Raw genomic sequence first — 16040 nt, forward strand, 5'->3', positions numbered from 1 at the left:
CACATGGGCCAGCGAGCTGTGCTCTCCACAACTAGAATGAAGTCAGTGAGCGGCCGCTCAGCTCTCAGATGGCTCAGTCGGTTGGAGTGCATCCTCTCAACCACAAGGTTGCCAGTTCGACTCCCGCAAGGGATGGTGGGCTGCGCCCCCTGCAACTAACAACAGCAACTGGACCTGGAGCTGAGCTGCGCCCTCTACAACTAAGACTGAAACGATAACACTTGATTTTGAAAAAGTCTTGGAAGTACACACTGTTCCCCAATGAAGTCCTGTTCCCTTCCCCCCCCCAAAAAAAAAGTGTAGCTTCAAAAAAAAATAAAAAAGAATAAAGCTTCAGGTCTACCAACCATGACCAAGACACAATAACCAAGCCTCAAACTAGATAAAGATTTTGTTTGTTTGTTTTATAAATTTTATTGGGGAATATTGAGAAACAGTGGTTTCTCCAGGGCCCATCAGCTCCAAGTCATTGTCCTTCAATCTAGTTGTGGAGGACGCAACTCAGCTCCAAGTCCAGTCACCATTTTCAAACTTTAGTTGCAGGGAGGGGTGGGGGGTGTGCAGCCCACCATCCCATGCGGGAATTGAACCAGCAACCTTGTTGTTGAGAGCTTGTACTCTAACCAAATGAGCCATCCCGCCGCCCCTCCGGAAGCTCAGTGGCAGCTCGTTGTCTTCAATCTAGTTGTAGAGGGCACAGCTCACTGGCCCATGTGGGAATTGAACTGGCAACCCTGTCATTCAAGGCTCGCGCTCTAACCAACTGAGCCATCTGGCCTCCTCCAAGGTTTTGTTTTGTTTTAAGGAGGGTTCAGCTCACAGTGGCCCATGCGAGAATTGAACCAGCAACCTTGGTGTTATCAGCACCATGCTCCAATCAACTGAGCCACCTGCTCGCCCCTAGAATAAGGTTTTAATCAAACAAAGGTAACACCTTGGCCTCAGTTATGTTTCAGCTCTGGACTCATGAAAACACAACAGCCTCACAAACTGCATCCCCTGGAAACCGGACAGAACACTGCTATGACTGACACCAGGACATGAAGCCAGATCAATTGCCCCGTACCTCAGCCCTGACCAATCAGTGGAGCCCACGACCCCAGCTCCCATGGTAATCATAATTAATGAATTTTCCCTATGTAATGTGTAACCTACACGCCATCGGAGAGGCAGTATTTTGAGAGCACTAGCTCACCTGTGTCTCTTGGCTTGAAACCAATTCCTTGAATAAACCTTTACTTTCTTTGCTGCAATCTCCTGTTCATTTCTTGTCTGGCTTGGATGCACACAGACAAGTGGACCTTTTGAGTCTGCGGTAACATCTGGAGAGAGTGAAAGTAAGCCAACCCATCACAGGAACCAGAGAAGGGGTGTCTGGGAGGCAGAGAAATCGGTGACGTCATCACATCCTAGATAAGACCTGAGGGATCACTCCATCTCCTTTAAAAGATGAATAAACTGAGGCCTAGAGAAGAAAGGCAACTTACACAATGTCACTTGCTAACTAGAAGTCAAATCAAGACTAGAACCATCCAAATGAGTTGTTCTCAGTTGTTCAACACACACTGAGTTTTTGCTGTGGGCAGGAACAAAGCCAGGGCTTAAGGTCTGGGGACCCCAGGTAACCAGCAGAAGCAGCATTCCAAATATGGATGGGCATTTCACGGTCTGCTCACAAACCCTGGTCCAGGAGCAAGCAGGGTTGGGAAATCAGTAGGTTTGAGTGTGAGGTGCCTTTTTCTTTGCTCAAAGGCATATGTGCCCCCAACACAGGCATTCTTTCCCCTTTCCCTAACTGGATGAGCGGGTACAGGAAGGGAAGGGTGTTGGGGGCGGGGGGGTTGATCCTTTTCTTTCTAGTTTTGCAGAAGCCTTGACAACTTTGTCAAAATGCTTAACCTCTCTGAGCCTTGGCTTCCTAGTCTGAAAATGAGATAAACCAATAACCACATTGCAGTGTTTGCCTTTTTTTTTTTTTTATGGATTAAGTGAGCTAGGCTCTTCACAGCAGGGGCTCAGTAAAATGACAGTACCATCCACAAGTGCTATGAGAAATGTAAAACACTCAATTCCTATCTTCTAGGTTTACAGTCTAGTGGTAAAAACGAGGAGAGTACAAAAATAACTAGAACAGGAAACCCTCTTGGGTACGTGCCGCTATTACCCCTCAGAATATAAGGCAGACAGGGTTGACACTTTAGCAGAAGACTGGCCAGGAAGGGTCCTGCCAGGCTGGGAGTGGAAATGTCACCAGGCTACCATCGAAGAGACCCTAACGGTTCTCAATACCTAAACTATGTCACGAACTATACTTATTTTCAGGAACTGAAAAGGATTCCTGACCCCAAAAAATATAGGGAGCTAAGCTCAAAGACCAAGGTACTGAGTGCAAAAGCCAAGATGGCGATGGGGCCTCCTGTGCAAATGGGACCAGGTGCAAAAGGGCTGAGTGCCACAGAAAAATAACTATGCAAGCTTAAAAGAATTAATTCACTCCCCATCACATCCTGTAAATACAGAAGGCTCCTTCTCAGTCCCAGTTGTCGAGGATGTGCCGTTAGAGCGTGAGCTCACCTTTCTCCATTCCTTGGTCAAAGAATAAATTTTCTGCTCTGATTTACCAAACCTAGTCTTGTTCCATGGTGCAAATGGCACTGGGCAGAAGAACCTTGGTCTAGGTCCTTTACACAGAAGGTTCGGTAACAGAAGGAGGTGTCATTTGACCTGGCCCAGGCTGATAATAGGCCTTGGCCAAAAAAGGATACTCCAGGTGGAAGAAAGAGGGTACCGGGAAAGCTCAAGCAAGGAGGCAAAAGTTCTAACCACACAAAGTGGCTTCAGGGCATGAGAGACCAGTGGCCTTAATGGGTCATCTTTCCAGGAGCCAGAAGCTCTGATGGCTTCTACCATCTGCTTTACCTCCTTCACTGAATGTGCCAACAAATGTCAATTAGGGGATTGTTTTAGGAAGTGAAAATTCATTTTCTAGCAGCCAATGCTTGCAAATGTTAATAATTATCAACCTAGGCGAAAATGTCCATTGGCAACACAGAGTAGGACATTCTTACACTTAATTCTCTAGGCCAGCCAACCCCTTCAGTCACATTGCTAATTTAGGAGGTTTCACCTCCTTATATGAAACACGTTGCATTTTTACTCATATTTTGATGTCAGGTTTAATGTGCAAAAATGGAAATAAGTGCCTCACCATATACTGTGATTTCCTAGGAACAGAACTTGGGGCTGTAGACAGTGAGTTCTCAGCTTTGTTTAGTAAATTATCTGTTATGAAGAAATGTCACTAAATTCTGTGGCCTCCACCCCTGAACATCTCTGGATTTTTCCTAGCAATGTGTGTGTGTGTTGGGGGTGGGGGTGAAGAGGGTTCAGCTTCCACCATCCCCTGACCACACTACAGGACCAGCCTCCTTTTAAATCTCCACCTCCCACTTCTAGAAGTTACTGCCATATTGCACAAAGTGCTCTCTTAGAACACAAATGTGAATTCTGTGTGGGTGCTATTGATCTGAAGGAGAATCTATTCTAGGGAAAGAAAAAAGTTTCAAGGTTAGTAGAAATCAAATGAGATAGGTTGGTAAATTTAGAAAAGAACACACATGTCAATAAGAACTGAAAGACAGACAAAACAGGAAGAGCCAGCCGGTGGAAGTGTAGACAGACGGTTTGTGTACATTCCAGGACTGAGGGGAGTCAAGAATACAGTGGGAGTTTGGGCAAGGAGGGTTAAGGTTTCAAATGGCTGATATGCCTTCATTGGTTGCCTTGGCAACTGGTCTACCCCCATATGGCAGTGATATAATAAAGAGGAAAATGTGCACAAGCAAAGCAGGCAGTAATTAGGGGTAGGGGACACCGTGACTTCCAGTTAGAGCCACCTGGAGCAGGCTGAGGGGGGAATTTGGGAGCGGCCACATGCCACTGATAAAGGATGGGGGATATGTGCAGAGAGGAAGAACATGAAGGCTTCCATCAGTTTATGCTCTGAGTACAGAACACCCTGCCGCTCCTGCCTGCCAGTATGGTTGCCTAGAAGGGGCTTTGGGCTGGAGAATGTGCTCACTCGTTCTCCTGGTGGCCTGGGAGTGTAGGCTCTCCCTGGCCTTTGCCACAGCCCTGGAAGGCTGAGGGTAACTGGAAGGCACAGTGGGTGGACAGGCAGTTAGCAGTGATCAACACTGTTGCCCACGCCAAGTCGACCAGGGGCTCCCACTCCTGCAGAACGAAGCCCAAACTCTTCATCAGAACCTCAAGGTCCTAAGTGATATTGAAGCCGGGCTCAGTTAGGACCCCCGTAGTAGAGGCTTCACAACGTCCCTGGCCTCACCTTTACTTGACCTACCTATAGCTTAACAACAGATCATCCCCCTGCAGCTTGAGCTCAGAATGTCCTGTCCCAGTTCCTTATTTTAGAAAATTACCCTAGAACTTATGATTAATACCCTTACCTTATTGTTCACAATCTCTATGGTCTGGCATTCTTCCCAGGCTACTCCCATCATTGTTCCTGGGTTGCTGACACCACCAGAGAACCACGTTGCCAAAGGGAAGGCAGACAGACCCCTGGAACATCAGTAGCATCTGGAGGAATGCCCGGATTTTCCCTTAAATACTCTAAGCCGGTCTGAGAACGTTAAGGCAGTTTTTGAAGGTGTTAACCTTCTGTCTTCTCAGATCACTGGTGCTCTGACAATGAAAGCTTATCCTATAGCCCAACCCCCATATGTCGGTCTATTGGCTGAGGAGCAGGCAGCATGAGCACCGGACGGCTGCCCTCCAGTTTCAATATGGTCCCTGCGTCCTCCAGGTTTGTCTCCAGTTCAGACCACCCACCTTGCAGACATGGTGGTCCTGATGGCAGGACCAGGTCCCACCTCCATGCTCCATCCTCACTCCTCTCCTGCCCCCTCACCTCTCAGGGTTCCACATGGTCACAACCTTCACTAGGAAGCTTCCCTAAACCAGCTGTTTCAAAGTGTGCTTTGGAGACCCCTGGGAATCCCTGAGACCCCTTCAGAGTGCCCATGAGGTAGAAATATTTTCATAATGTCAGTAATGTTTGCTTTTTATATTCTCATTCTCTCATGAGTTTATAAGATATGAAAAGTTTAATGTGGTTTTAGATTCCACATTGCAATTAACCTTTAAGAAACTACAATTTGTCGAGTTTTGGTGTGGTGTGGACAAAAAAGGGGCCACACACTAAACCTGACAAGCTCAGGCGAGGACTACATGGCCGGCCCTACAAATTCAGAGACTGAAATTAATCACATAGGATGGTTTGAAAATAAAAATTTTTAACTAAAAGAGGTTGTGGCAGGTAGTCACATCCTTGGCCTGTAGCTTCCTTAACAAAGGCCAATCTTTACCTTAAGTGAGCCTGTCTATTGTCTTTTTGCATCTAAGATAACAGACCCTCGGAATGTCAGCTAATTGATTTTTCTGGACCCCTCAGGGCACAACCCTCTCACCAGAGCAGGAGACCACAGAACCCCTCCCTCATTCTTATTCTTGTCCCCTGGTTACCGTCTCTATGTGCTGTAAAATGCTATTAACTATCCTGTACCCAACAATGTAAAAGAAGTATCTGTCTGTCCAATTTACTTTTTATACAATCCCAGAGATACTCTTGCTTGGCTTTCTCCTACCCCTTTAATCTACCACCAATGAATTTCATGTAACCGCCCTTACGTCTCCTCCTAGATTCTAATGTATAAAATAAGTTGCAAAACGATATGGAAGTGGTCTGGGGCTTAGGCTGGGGACTTCTCTCTCCTCTCGGGCCACCATTTTAGCTCAGTTCCATGTGGCAGGGAACCATTTTAAGGTCAGTTTCCCCATCATGTCCCCCCTTTTGATGATCGTAAGTGGTAACAACTTAGAGATCATCATATTAGCTAAGAGGATGATAACGCCGCAGGGCAAGGATCCGGGCTGTAGCCCAACAGGTGACGGAGGTCTCTATGAAACAAACACACACTGATGAGCTGGGGCATTTTAGTATCTGATGTGGTCTTCAAGAGGAAAAGCAAGTACTGTTCTCCTTTGAAACATCTGCTGGCTCTCATGCTGTTGTGTGTGCAAATGAACCTGCATTTATGTTTGTTTTTGTGTTGAATATCTATTTTGGATTTGCATAATTGTGCTTTAATTTTTTCATAACTTTTCATTTCACGGAATTGATTTGCATTGACCATAAGCTGTAAATAAAAGAAATAAATGTGTGAAATAAAAAAGTGTCTATGAAAAAAAAAAAAAAAAGTTGCAAAACCACTATTTTCCAGAGCATTTTCTCAATCTATTGGGATTTGCTTCCCAGCAATTGTTGTGAGTTTGGCTCAAATAAACTCATTGAATTTCTCTACAGGTTTAGACTTTTCTTATGCCGACAGTTGTATCAAACAGGAATATCCACAATCACATGAAAAATATGAAAATGCTCCTCCTTTTTCTGACTCCGTATCTGTGTGAGGCCATATTATCTTCATGTAGTCCAACCAAAACAATACTTCATGACAGATAAATGGAGGAAAATGAGAATCCAGCTGTCTTCAATTAAGCCAGACATTAAACAGATTTACAAATTTGTAACACAGTGCCATTCCTCTCATTTCTACATTTAGCAAATACTGTTTTTATACAAATATTTTACTTACATTATGGGTTTATTCTTGTTATTCTAAAATTAATTAATAAACAAATATTTGTTAGAGTTCTCTGTTTCTATTTCTCATCCAGTAAATCTTGATTGATCTGACTCTAACCCACATAAACAAAAAGTTCTTTGAGACCCTCAATAATTTTTTAGTGTAAAAGAGTCCTGAGACCAAAATGTTGGAGAACTACTGACTTATACTGTACCTACAGCAGGCAGAGTGGACTGTAACTTAGCTATGCCTCTACTGTTGTGTATAGATTCCACCAAATTAATGATTTTTCACATGTCTGTCTCCCCCAACTACATGAGCACTTCCTGATTGTTAGGCCATATTTAGGCCAGGAACAGGAAACCTCGTATCTTAAAAACCATCTTGTCAGCTCAAACACACCAAATAAATTCTAATAGACCAATTTTGGTCTCCCACAACTAACTCATTCTCCCAGCGTGCCTAACACTATAACACTGATGGTGGTTGTTCTTCTTAAACAAACCCCCACCCCCCTACCCACCCACCCCCACCCCCACCCCTGTGTCTGGAAGACAGCAGAAACTCCAGATAAAAGAATGAAATAAGAGATAAGCCTCCATGGACCTACACATCACAGGCTGCTGCCTGAGCAGCCTGCAATCATTCATGGGAGGGGCGGATAAACACATGCATTATTTTTTTTAATTGGCTCAAGTTGTTACTGGGACTCTGACCTGAATTTAGACATAAAATATAAACTTTTTTTTTTAAATCAGAAAATTGAAACAAAAAAACAAACTAAGAAACAATTCTGTTTCTACTCTGTTAAACTTTCAGAGACACCCTTGCAGGGAAGTAACTAGTGAACTACATCATGCCAGGGGACACCATAAATACAGCCAAAATGGTTTTCCACAAAAAAAGTTCAGTGTGGCCTGGGCAATGTTCTGAACATAGAAAACAAAGGGCCAATAAAAGCAAACCCCCATAAAACGCAAGACACCATATTCTAAGTATGAAGAGAAAGTTGTGCAAACTCAGGGTAAGGGCTATAATGAACATGGCTTCTCCATCTTTCTTCTTGTCAAAGACCAAAAGCAGATTGCTCTTGAGAATCCAGGCCAAGGTTGTAGTGTTTGCCTTCCGATTTCATGATTCTCACTCACTCAACCATGTTCATAAGTCAAACAGCCCTACAGCACGTCTGGGAGCAGCCACTTGCCACTCCCTGGGGTGGGGAGATGTGCCATGCTCCATGCTACTCTTTGTCCCTGAAACATTCTCTGGCAAAATAAGAAACAGGAGGCAGTACTGAACGTGGGCATGAAACCTTTGGCAAAACAGGCTTCTTTCTATCTCTTACCTCAGAGGCTTCTACTTCAGAGCCTGAACTTAAGGCCAAGGAGGAGGACAGCAGATGCTGCCAGCTAGGGGAAGGCCCTGGTGTGTGTGTTTGTGTATGAGAGAGAGAGGGAGAAAGAGATTGATTTTGAGTAAAGAAAAGGAATATGCTTTTCTGACTATGTGGTGGCTTGTTCTGAAAGCAGTCCTGTCAGGAACCCAACTGTGCAATCATTGCTGCTGACCTAGGAATCAGGTATTTCCAGTTATATATATATATATACACATACATACATATATATTTATACATATTTATCATCTTGAAATTTGTTTTTAAAAACCCTTTAATCAGCATACTAAACATTCCCCCGTCCTTTTCACAGTTGCAGAAGTCTTATGTTTTCATCACTGTGGAAACAGGGATTCTCAGGAGACTAAAGACATGAATGGCCCAGTATCATGGGGTCACTGTTTAGGTTAACATCAGTAAAGATTATGACCTCTTAAAACAGGGCTCTTTGGGTCCCTTTGGTCTCTGATTGTAATTTTGGATGCGGAGGCCACCAGGCCACTGGGCATTTCTCGCAGTGGCCTTCATAGACGGTCAGATTTCTTGCGGCTGGCCAACAACATATAAATGGAAAACAGTTTCAAAGAACAGCTTCGTGGAATGATATCTATCATTCATTGCATACCATAATTTACATATATTACCTCACTTTCTCCTCAAAAAATACTCCAAGATCAGTGTTAACATTCCCATTTTTAAGTTGAACTTAGGAAGTTGAACTTCAGAGCTCACGCTGCCTAAGTGTACACAACTGATAAGTAGCAGGCCAGGATTTGAACCCATGTCTATACCAAAATCTATTCTCTTCCACTGGCCAACCTTCCTATTACCCCCATATCCTAGGTTTTCCAGAGCCCATATTTGCAACCAGGATGATTTATCTATATTTTGTGTTTTTTCATGACTTTGCCCTGCCCTCCAAGAAAGAAAAAAATTCACCTGAAGAAAACATGTTCACTGTGTCAGAAAAACAGCCCCCTGACATTTTCCATTCCTAATATCCTAATTCAGCTCATGATGTCCCCACTCTGTGCCGACTTCTGCTTTCCACAAGGTCCCCTATTTGCTTCCCATGCTGCCATGCAGGGGAGCATTATTAACATAGATTAGGTGGACAAATTGCATAAAAAATTCTCATAATACCCTTGTCCAGAGAAGTCCAACAAGGACCTTTTCAGATGGAAATCTTGCCCTTGCATATTAGAAGAAAGTCACGAGCCTCCAATTAAATGGAAGGCTTTGAAATAGTAGTGATTTCACTTTATTTTGAAAACCCGTGTCCAATCACATCTTCTACTCAGGATGTGCTCATTGCCAGTGAGAATCCCCTCTCCCTCAGCACACCCAACAGGGGACCAAGGGAAAGGGGAGCTTCCCTGACTATTATCCATCCCCTGGCCTGGAGGTCCACCCATAACCACCCCTTCCAGCATGCTTCTGTAGGTGGCATCCCCGTCACTTACCCAGGAGGGCCGTCTGAGGGTGGGTCCTAGGGTGTCTCCCTCTGGAGATGGACCTGGAGGGTGGCCACTTCCTGGCCTCAGCGGGGAGGAGGAGGCTCTGTCCGAGGATCAGCAGAAAGCAGCCCAGCAGCATCTTTTCCATCTTCAAGAGGAAGAGGTGCAAGGCTGTGACAAACACAACAGGAGATGGCAGCAAGGTGAGCTTTCCGGGTCTCCCTGAACTCTAGGTGCTGCAGACCGCCGCCCCACCTTCTCACGTTTCACACATGCCGCTTGTGCTTAAAATGCCTTTGTGTGTGTGGTCCTTAAGAATTCAGGTAACTCCCATTGGTAGTTCTTGGATACTCTGAGCAGGGCATGCATAGTTGGGATTTTTCATCACTTTGCTCACTATAAGACTGAAAGGAAAGCTTTAGGGGAAAAATAAAATCTATTCATAGTCATATTCTATATCTTAGATCTGAAAAAGGAAAAACTACATCTGAGGATTCCAAGTAATAATATTCCTTCAGTCTAATAATAGTGAATGGCACTAATTAATATACATATAAATTTGCCAAGGAATTCATGTATATCTGACATCAGGTAGCATCACATAGCCAGCATCCCACCCTCCCACACACATCTATTAAGAGGGAGCATGGTGCAGTGGTTAAGGGCTTAGACTCTGGTACGAGACTACGTGGCTTTGAATCCTGGCTCTGACACTTGCTAACTATGTGTGACCTTGGGCGAGTTACTTAACCTCCTCAAGTCTTATGAGAATATGGAATAATATTAGTTAACTGAATGAGTGAATACATGTAACTAAAGCATTCAGAATAGTGCCTGGCACACATTGGGAGGAGGGAACAAGCAAACAAGTCAAGGAGCTAGGGGACCAGAAAAGAATAGGATCAAACCAGATGTTGCATAAGAAACTCTCAGATACATACAAAATTCTCTAACCCTGAGTTGAGTTCCAGGTCCACAGCAGTGAGGGGAGTTTCAACCACAGTAGCCCTGTCTTTACCAAAATAGAGCTGCCTAACCCGTTTTCTGTATTGGTCCTGAAGAATAGATGGTGTGAAGGCTTGAGAGGAAGGATTCTAAGCAGGGAAGTGACATGGCCAGATCCAGGATTTCCCAGGATGGCCAATCTCTGTTTCACATGGACTGAAAAAGGTACTTGGCCACACAGTGAATGATGTCCAGACTTTTCTACCTGGCAAAACCTCCTGGGGAAGGCAATATCCTGGGACGGGATTTAAATTTATTCTTCCATGAACATAATAGGTGTCATGACAATTTAAAAATTTATACTCATTAAGTGTGGAGGAAGGAATATTTAAGAGGGAATAACATTTAAGGAACATCATTTGCATGTAAAATATTAATTAAGTCCTTATCTTGTTCTTGGCAATTTCACCCAACCTATTTCATTTAATCTTCAGACATATCTCGTAGAAATCAGAATGATTATTTCTGCTTTTTAGAAACGAGGAAACTGAGACTCATGGAAGTTCAGTAACATGACCAAGGTCATACAGCTAAAGAAAGCAAAGTAGGGATTCAAACCCAAGGTAAGCAGGCCAACTAACCAATTCACTTATTAGCAGAAAACTCAATTAGCTGCAAGTCAAATCCCCAGAAGTCAATTCATGAAAGACCATAGCTGTGTCACTATCAGAGGCGGGAACAGGGCAGGGCCAGAACAGGGACCATTTCCCAAAACTTAAATAAAAATACTCAATAATTCAGTAAATTGTTCATTCAGCAAATTGCTTTCAGGAATTGACCTGATGATGAGCCCAGGCCTGTCAACCTGCAAAGTCCACAGATTTTCATACTTGCTATATTGAGTTGGCTAACTTTTCACTACGTGTTAAAATTATATTTTAAAAAAGCAAATGTTTATTCAGGGCTTACTATGTGCCAGGCACTGGGCCAAGTCCTTTCGCTGTATTAAGTCATTTAATTATTATAGTAACTCAGAGAAGTAACTTGCCCCAAATTAATGTAGCCGATAAAGGGGTGAAGCTCCAGAGCACTAGTTCATCACAGATAACTACTGCCCCCTCCTTTTTAAACAAACTAAACTATTTACTAATTGGACTGGTCCCTTTCCATAGTTTTAACTGTGAGATTCCTTCCAAGAAAAGGAAGAAAACAGAAGATTTTGCCTTTCTCTGGTCTTAAACCTACTTTCAAGCTTCCTTGATATTTCTCTCATTATATATGACATTATATGCTATGTCCTTTATATGTTATTTATTATTTTAACGCTGTTCTCCTTCCTCTAAAGGGACAAATACAGGTGTCCCTCCATATCAGCAATTTCAGTTTCTGCAGTTTCAGTTATCTGAGGTCAACCGTGGTCCAAAAATATTAAGCGGAAAATTCCAGAAACAAACAATTTATGTATTTTAAATTGCAGGCCATTCAGAGTAGCTTAAAGATATGTTGGGCCGTCCTGCTCCATCTCGCCCTGGACCAATCATCCTTTTGTCCAGCGTCTACACACTGTATACACTGCCTGCCTGTTAGTCACTTAGTAGCCATCTCAGTTATCAGATTGACTGACACAGTATCACAGTGCTTGTGTTCAATTCACCCTTATTTTACTTAACAATGGCCCCAAAGCACAAGAGTAGTGATGCTGGCAATTGGGACATGTCAAAGAGAAACCATTAAGTGCTTCCATTAAGTGAAAAGGTGTATATGTATAGAAAAAAAACACCAGTATACATATAGGGTTCAGTACTATCCTCAGTTTCAAGCATCCACTTAGATGCTTGAAACATATCCCCCATGGATAAAGGGGGACTACTGTACAAAGTCCACACTTATTTATTTCAAAATATACACAACATGCTCCGAAGGCCCACTTCCATCCTGACACATTTGCACTTAAATACAAACATTTAGAATATGATGTGGTAGATAATTATCATTTTCAGACAAACCAAATACCATTTCACTTGGTTTGGGTTTATTGTGGATTTCAAGAAGTGTTTGGGTTTTCAAGTCACCATTGCTAAGCAAAACTCACTGAGGATAGGTGAAGGGTAGGAAGTGAAAAATAAACAGAACTATGTATACCTGAAACTAACATGAATTGTATGTCAACTATAACTGAAAAATAAATTTTAAACAGTAATCTAAAAAAAGCTTAAAAAAATAAACAGGAGTAAACAGTTCCAGCTGTCTAACCTTGTGCAATTCACTTACCCTCTCTTTGCTTCAGTTTCCTCATCTTTAAACTGTTTGTTGTGTGGATTAAATGAGTCCAGATACATAAAGAGTGTAGCTCACTGCCTGGTACATAGTAAGTGCTCAATAAGCATTAGCTATTTGTTTTTTGCTATTATTATCATCATTATGCAATCAAACCAATTAATATAAAGGACACATTGTTAATTTTGTCATACTAAGCCATTTAATGTACATTCACTTTTATGGTTACTTATGACTATTATAATAAAACAATAACATACAATTCCATAATTTAAGAATACATTTTACTATCTGAAAGTATTTAAAACTCTCCTTTTTCATAGTGCAATGGCATGGCAAGTTACGGGCTGGTAGAAAATACTGGCAAAACATATATCTGATATATTATTTATATCCAGACTATATAAACTGTTATAACTCAATAAGAAAATGACAAACAACCCACTTGAAAATGTGCAAAAGATTTGAACAGTCACATCACCAAAGAAGATACTTAGCTGACAAATAAACAAATAAAAAGATGTTCAACATTGTTAGTCATTAAAAAATGCAAATTAAAACCACAATGAGATTTCATGACAAATCCACTAGCATAGTTATAATGAAAAAGGCTGATATAACCAAGTATTGGCAAAGAATTGTGAAGAACCTGGAATCCTAATGCATTGCTGATAAGAATGCAAAATGGTACAGCCACTTTGGAAAACAATTTGGCAGTTTCTCATAAAATTAAACATACACTTGCCAAATGACACAGTACAGGGTGTACAACCGTCTGGTTTGCCTAGAACTGCCTATGTTTTATCACTAAAAGTCCTGCATCCTGGGAAATTCTTCAGTCCCGAGCAAACGGGATGTTTCGTCCCCCACCAGCAACTCTGATCCTGGATACTTATTTACCCAAAAGATATGAAAACACAACCACACAGATACTTATACTCAGATGCTCCTAGAAGCTTTATTTGTAAAAGGTAGAAACTGGAAACAATGAAAATGTCCATATATTGATGAACAGATAAATTGTGGTACATCATATTAGGTTGGTGCAAAAGTAATTTCAGTTTTTGCAATTATTTTTAACCTTTTAAAACGCAATTATTTTTGCACCAACCTAATATAATGGAATAGTACTCAGCAATTAAAGAGATGATGTACTGGATAAATTTCAAAATAATTATGCAAAGTGGAGGCAGCCAGACAGAAAAAGATCACATACTGAATGGTTCCATTTATGACATGTAATACAATGATTCTATTTATATGACATTTAACAAAGGGCAACACTATATGACGGAAAGCAGATCAGTTGTTCTGGGGGCTGGGGGTGAGAAAAGAAGATTGGCTACAAAGGGGCATGAGGGAAATTTGGGGGTTCATAGAAATGTTTACATCATGATTACATGGCCTATACATATGTCTGAACTCATCAAACTGTACACTTAAAAATGATGAACTTTATTGTATGTAAGTTATACTTTTAAAAAGCTATTTAAAAGAAACTAAAGGAATGGGAACAAGGATACATGCCAACATAAAACCAGTATAGCAATATTAATATCAGACAAGATGGATTTTTTTTAAATGCAATGGCAGTGAAACAAGAAAATAATAAGTCAGTGTATGTAGCCCATATGAATAATTGTTTCTCAGTTCGGCATTTACAGCTGGTAGCATTTGAATAACAGAAGCCAATTCTAACTGGAAAATTGAATGATGTTTGAGAAACAGTCCCTTTCATCCATGGGCATATGAGAAGAATTGTGCTGAGAAACAGAGGTTAATTTAATCTGAACAGATTCCATGAAGCATTTGGGAGCACGGAAAGAATATTTTTAAAAAATACAACAGCTTAAACTTTTGTTTTAGCAATTTTTCTCCTCTTCTGAGACAAGAAGTCTTTTCATTTAGCTTTACCAAGAGGATGGGGGAAGAAAGAGAGGATATTGTTCTGACCCTCTTCGCTATGGTTCTTCTAAGCATCACTGTTCCAGGAAAATTGACAGGCAAGTAGACTCCCACCAAAGCCAACACTATGTGCTGTGGGCCTCTAGAGGAGAGGCCTGGCTCTGTTATGACACGCTATGTGACCTCAGTTAGGTGACTTAACTCTTAAATTAGTCAGCCATAAAATGAGAGGCCTGGCCTGGAAGCAGGGTTCCTCATTAGCTGCTATCCTGAAGAAGGCTGGGCATGACATGCTCCAAGGTGATAAACCCTGCCTCCGGACATGTAGAGAAAGGAGAGAGGGCATGAATATCTTTTGAGTGCCTACTATGGGCCAGGCAGTGAAGTAGGCATTTTGCATATTTTCATCTCATTTGATCCATAGAATCATTCTGTGAGGTAGATGAGTTCCCAAATTTATGGATGGAACACTAAGATTCACAGATGCAAAGATGCTCGACGAGGCCTCCCAGCTAGTTAAGCAACAAAGCCAAGATTCTACCCCTGCCATCTCTCAGGCAGTCAGTCCACTTGTTGAAAAAGAGATTTTGAATCACCTCCCCAATTCTGAAAGTTCTCAGACATCAGGTTCAATAGTTTTGTCCCCCAAAGGCCGCTCCGTCAGCATACCGAGCAGCCTTACTAACAACCCTGTGCGTTCACAGTGTCACAGTACTAGAGCTGCAGCAATCTCAGAGGCTGAACCTTCCTGTCTCCCACCTAATGCCAGAATCCCCATCACCTGCATGGCCCGCAGATGGGAACCTAACCTCTGCTAGGACTCAAGCCATGGTTTTCTGGTGGCTCTAAATGTTAGGCCGCATTATCCTTGATATTGACCTGACATTGCCTGTCTGTGATTTTCACCCAGTAGTAAAGGCCTGCTTGTTAGCTCAGCCTTTCCAGATACAAAGTCATCTTCCTACACTCAAGTCCTTTCACTGTAAGGTAACCCCATCTGCTCAGCCACCCAGACTGGAAATTTGGAGCCAGCTTCCATGTTTTCTTCACATCAACATCATATTCATGAGAGGACAAACCCTGGCTTTCCCGCCTCTGCACAGCTGCCCCGTCCCTCCCTCCCACCACTGCACAAGGCTCCATCCTCTCCATTTCTCTCCCAGACTCTTTCAGGAGCTTCAACACTGCTCTTCCTGCCGTGGGTCCTTCATCTACTCATTCCACCCCTTATCTGTTTGGAACCCTTACTGTATAATGTTAATGTCCAAGGCTCTCCATGACTGACCACTGCCTACCCCTCAAAACATGGCAGTCCCACATCTACCCCTGACCAGTGCCTGAAGGACTCAGATTCTTGTCATACCTGGGTGCCTTCATACATGCTGGTCCCTTGGCCTG

General features: G+C 42.5%; 1 protein-coding gene across 5 annotated transcripts in view; it reads right to left on the reverse strand.

Annotated features, from left to right (window-relative positions):
* Positions 1-16040, reverse strand: part of MATN2 (matrilin 2) — a 145399-nt gene that overhangs the window by 122444 nt on the left and 6915 nt on the right. For all 5 annotated transcript variants that reach the window (XM_074317011.1, XM_074317012.1, XM_019714989.2 and 2 more), the window contains exon 2: positions 9522-9686. In XM_074317011.1, coding sequence (XP_074173112.1) covers positions 9522-9663 — 142 coding nt within the window. In that variant the 5' untranslated portion in view covers positions 9664-9686. The remainder of the gene's footprint in view (positions 1-9521; positions 9687-16040) is intronic.

This window comes from Rhinolophus sinicus, linkage group LG12 (assembly GCF_036562045.2).
Source record: "Rhinolophus sinicus isolate RSC01 linkage group LG12, ASM3656204v1, whole genome shotgun sequence".
NCBI lineage: Eukaryota > Metazoa > Chordata > Mammalia > Chiroptera > Rhinolophidae > Rhinolophus > Rhinolophus sinicus.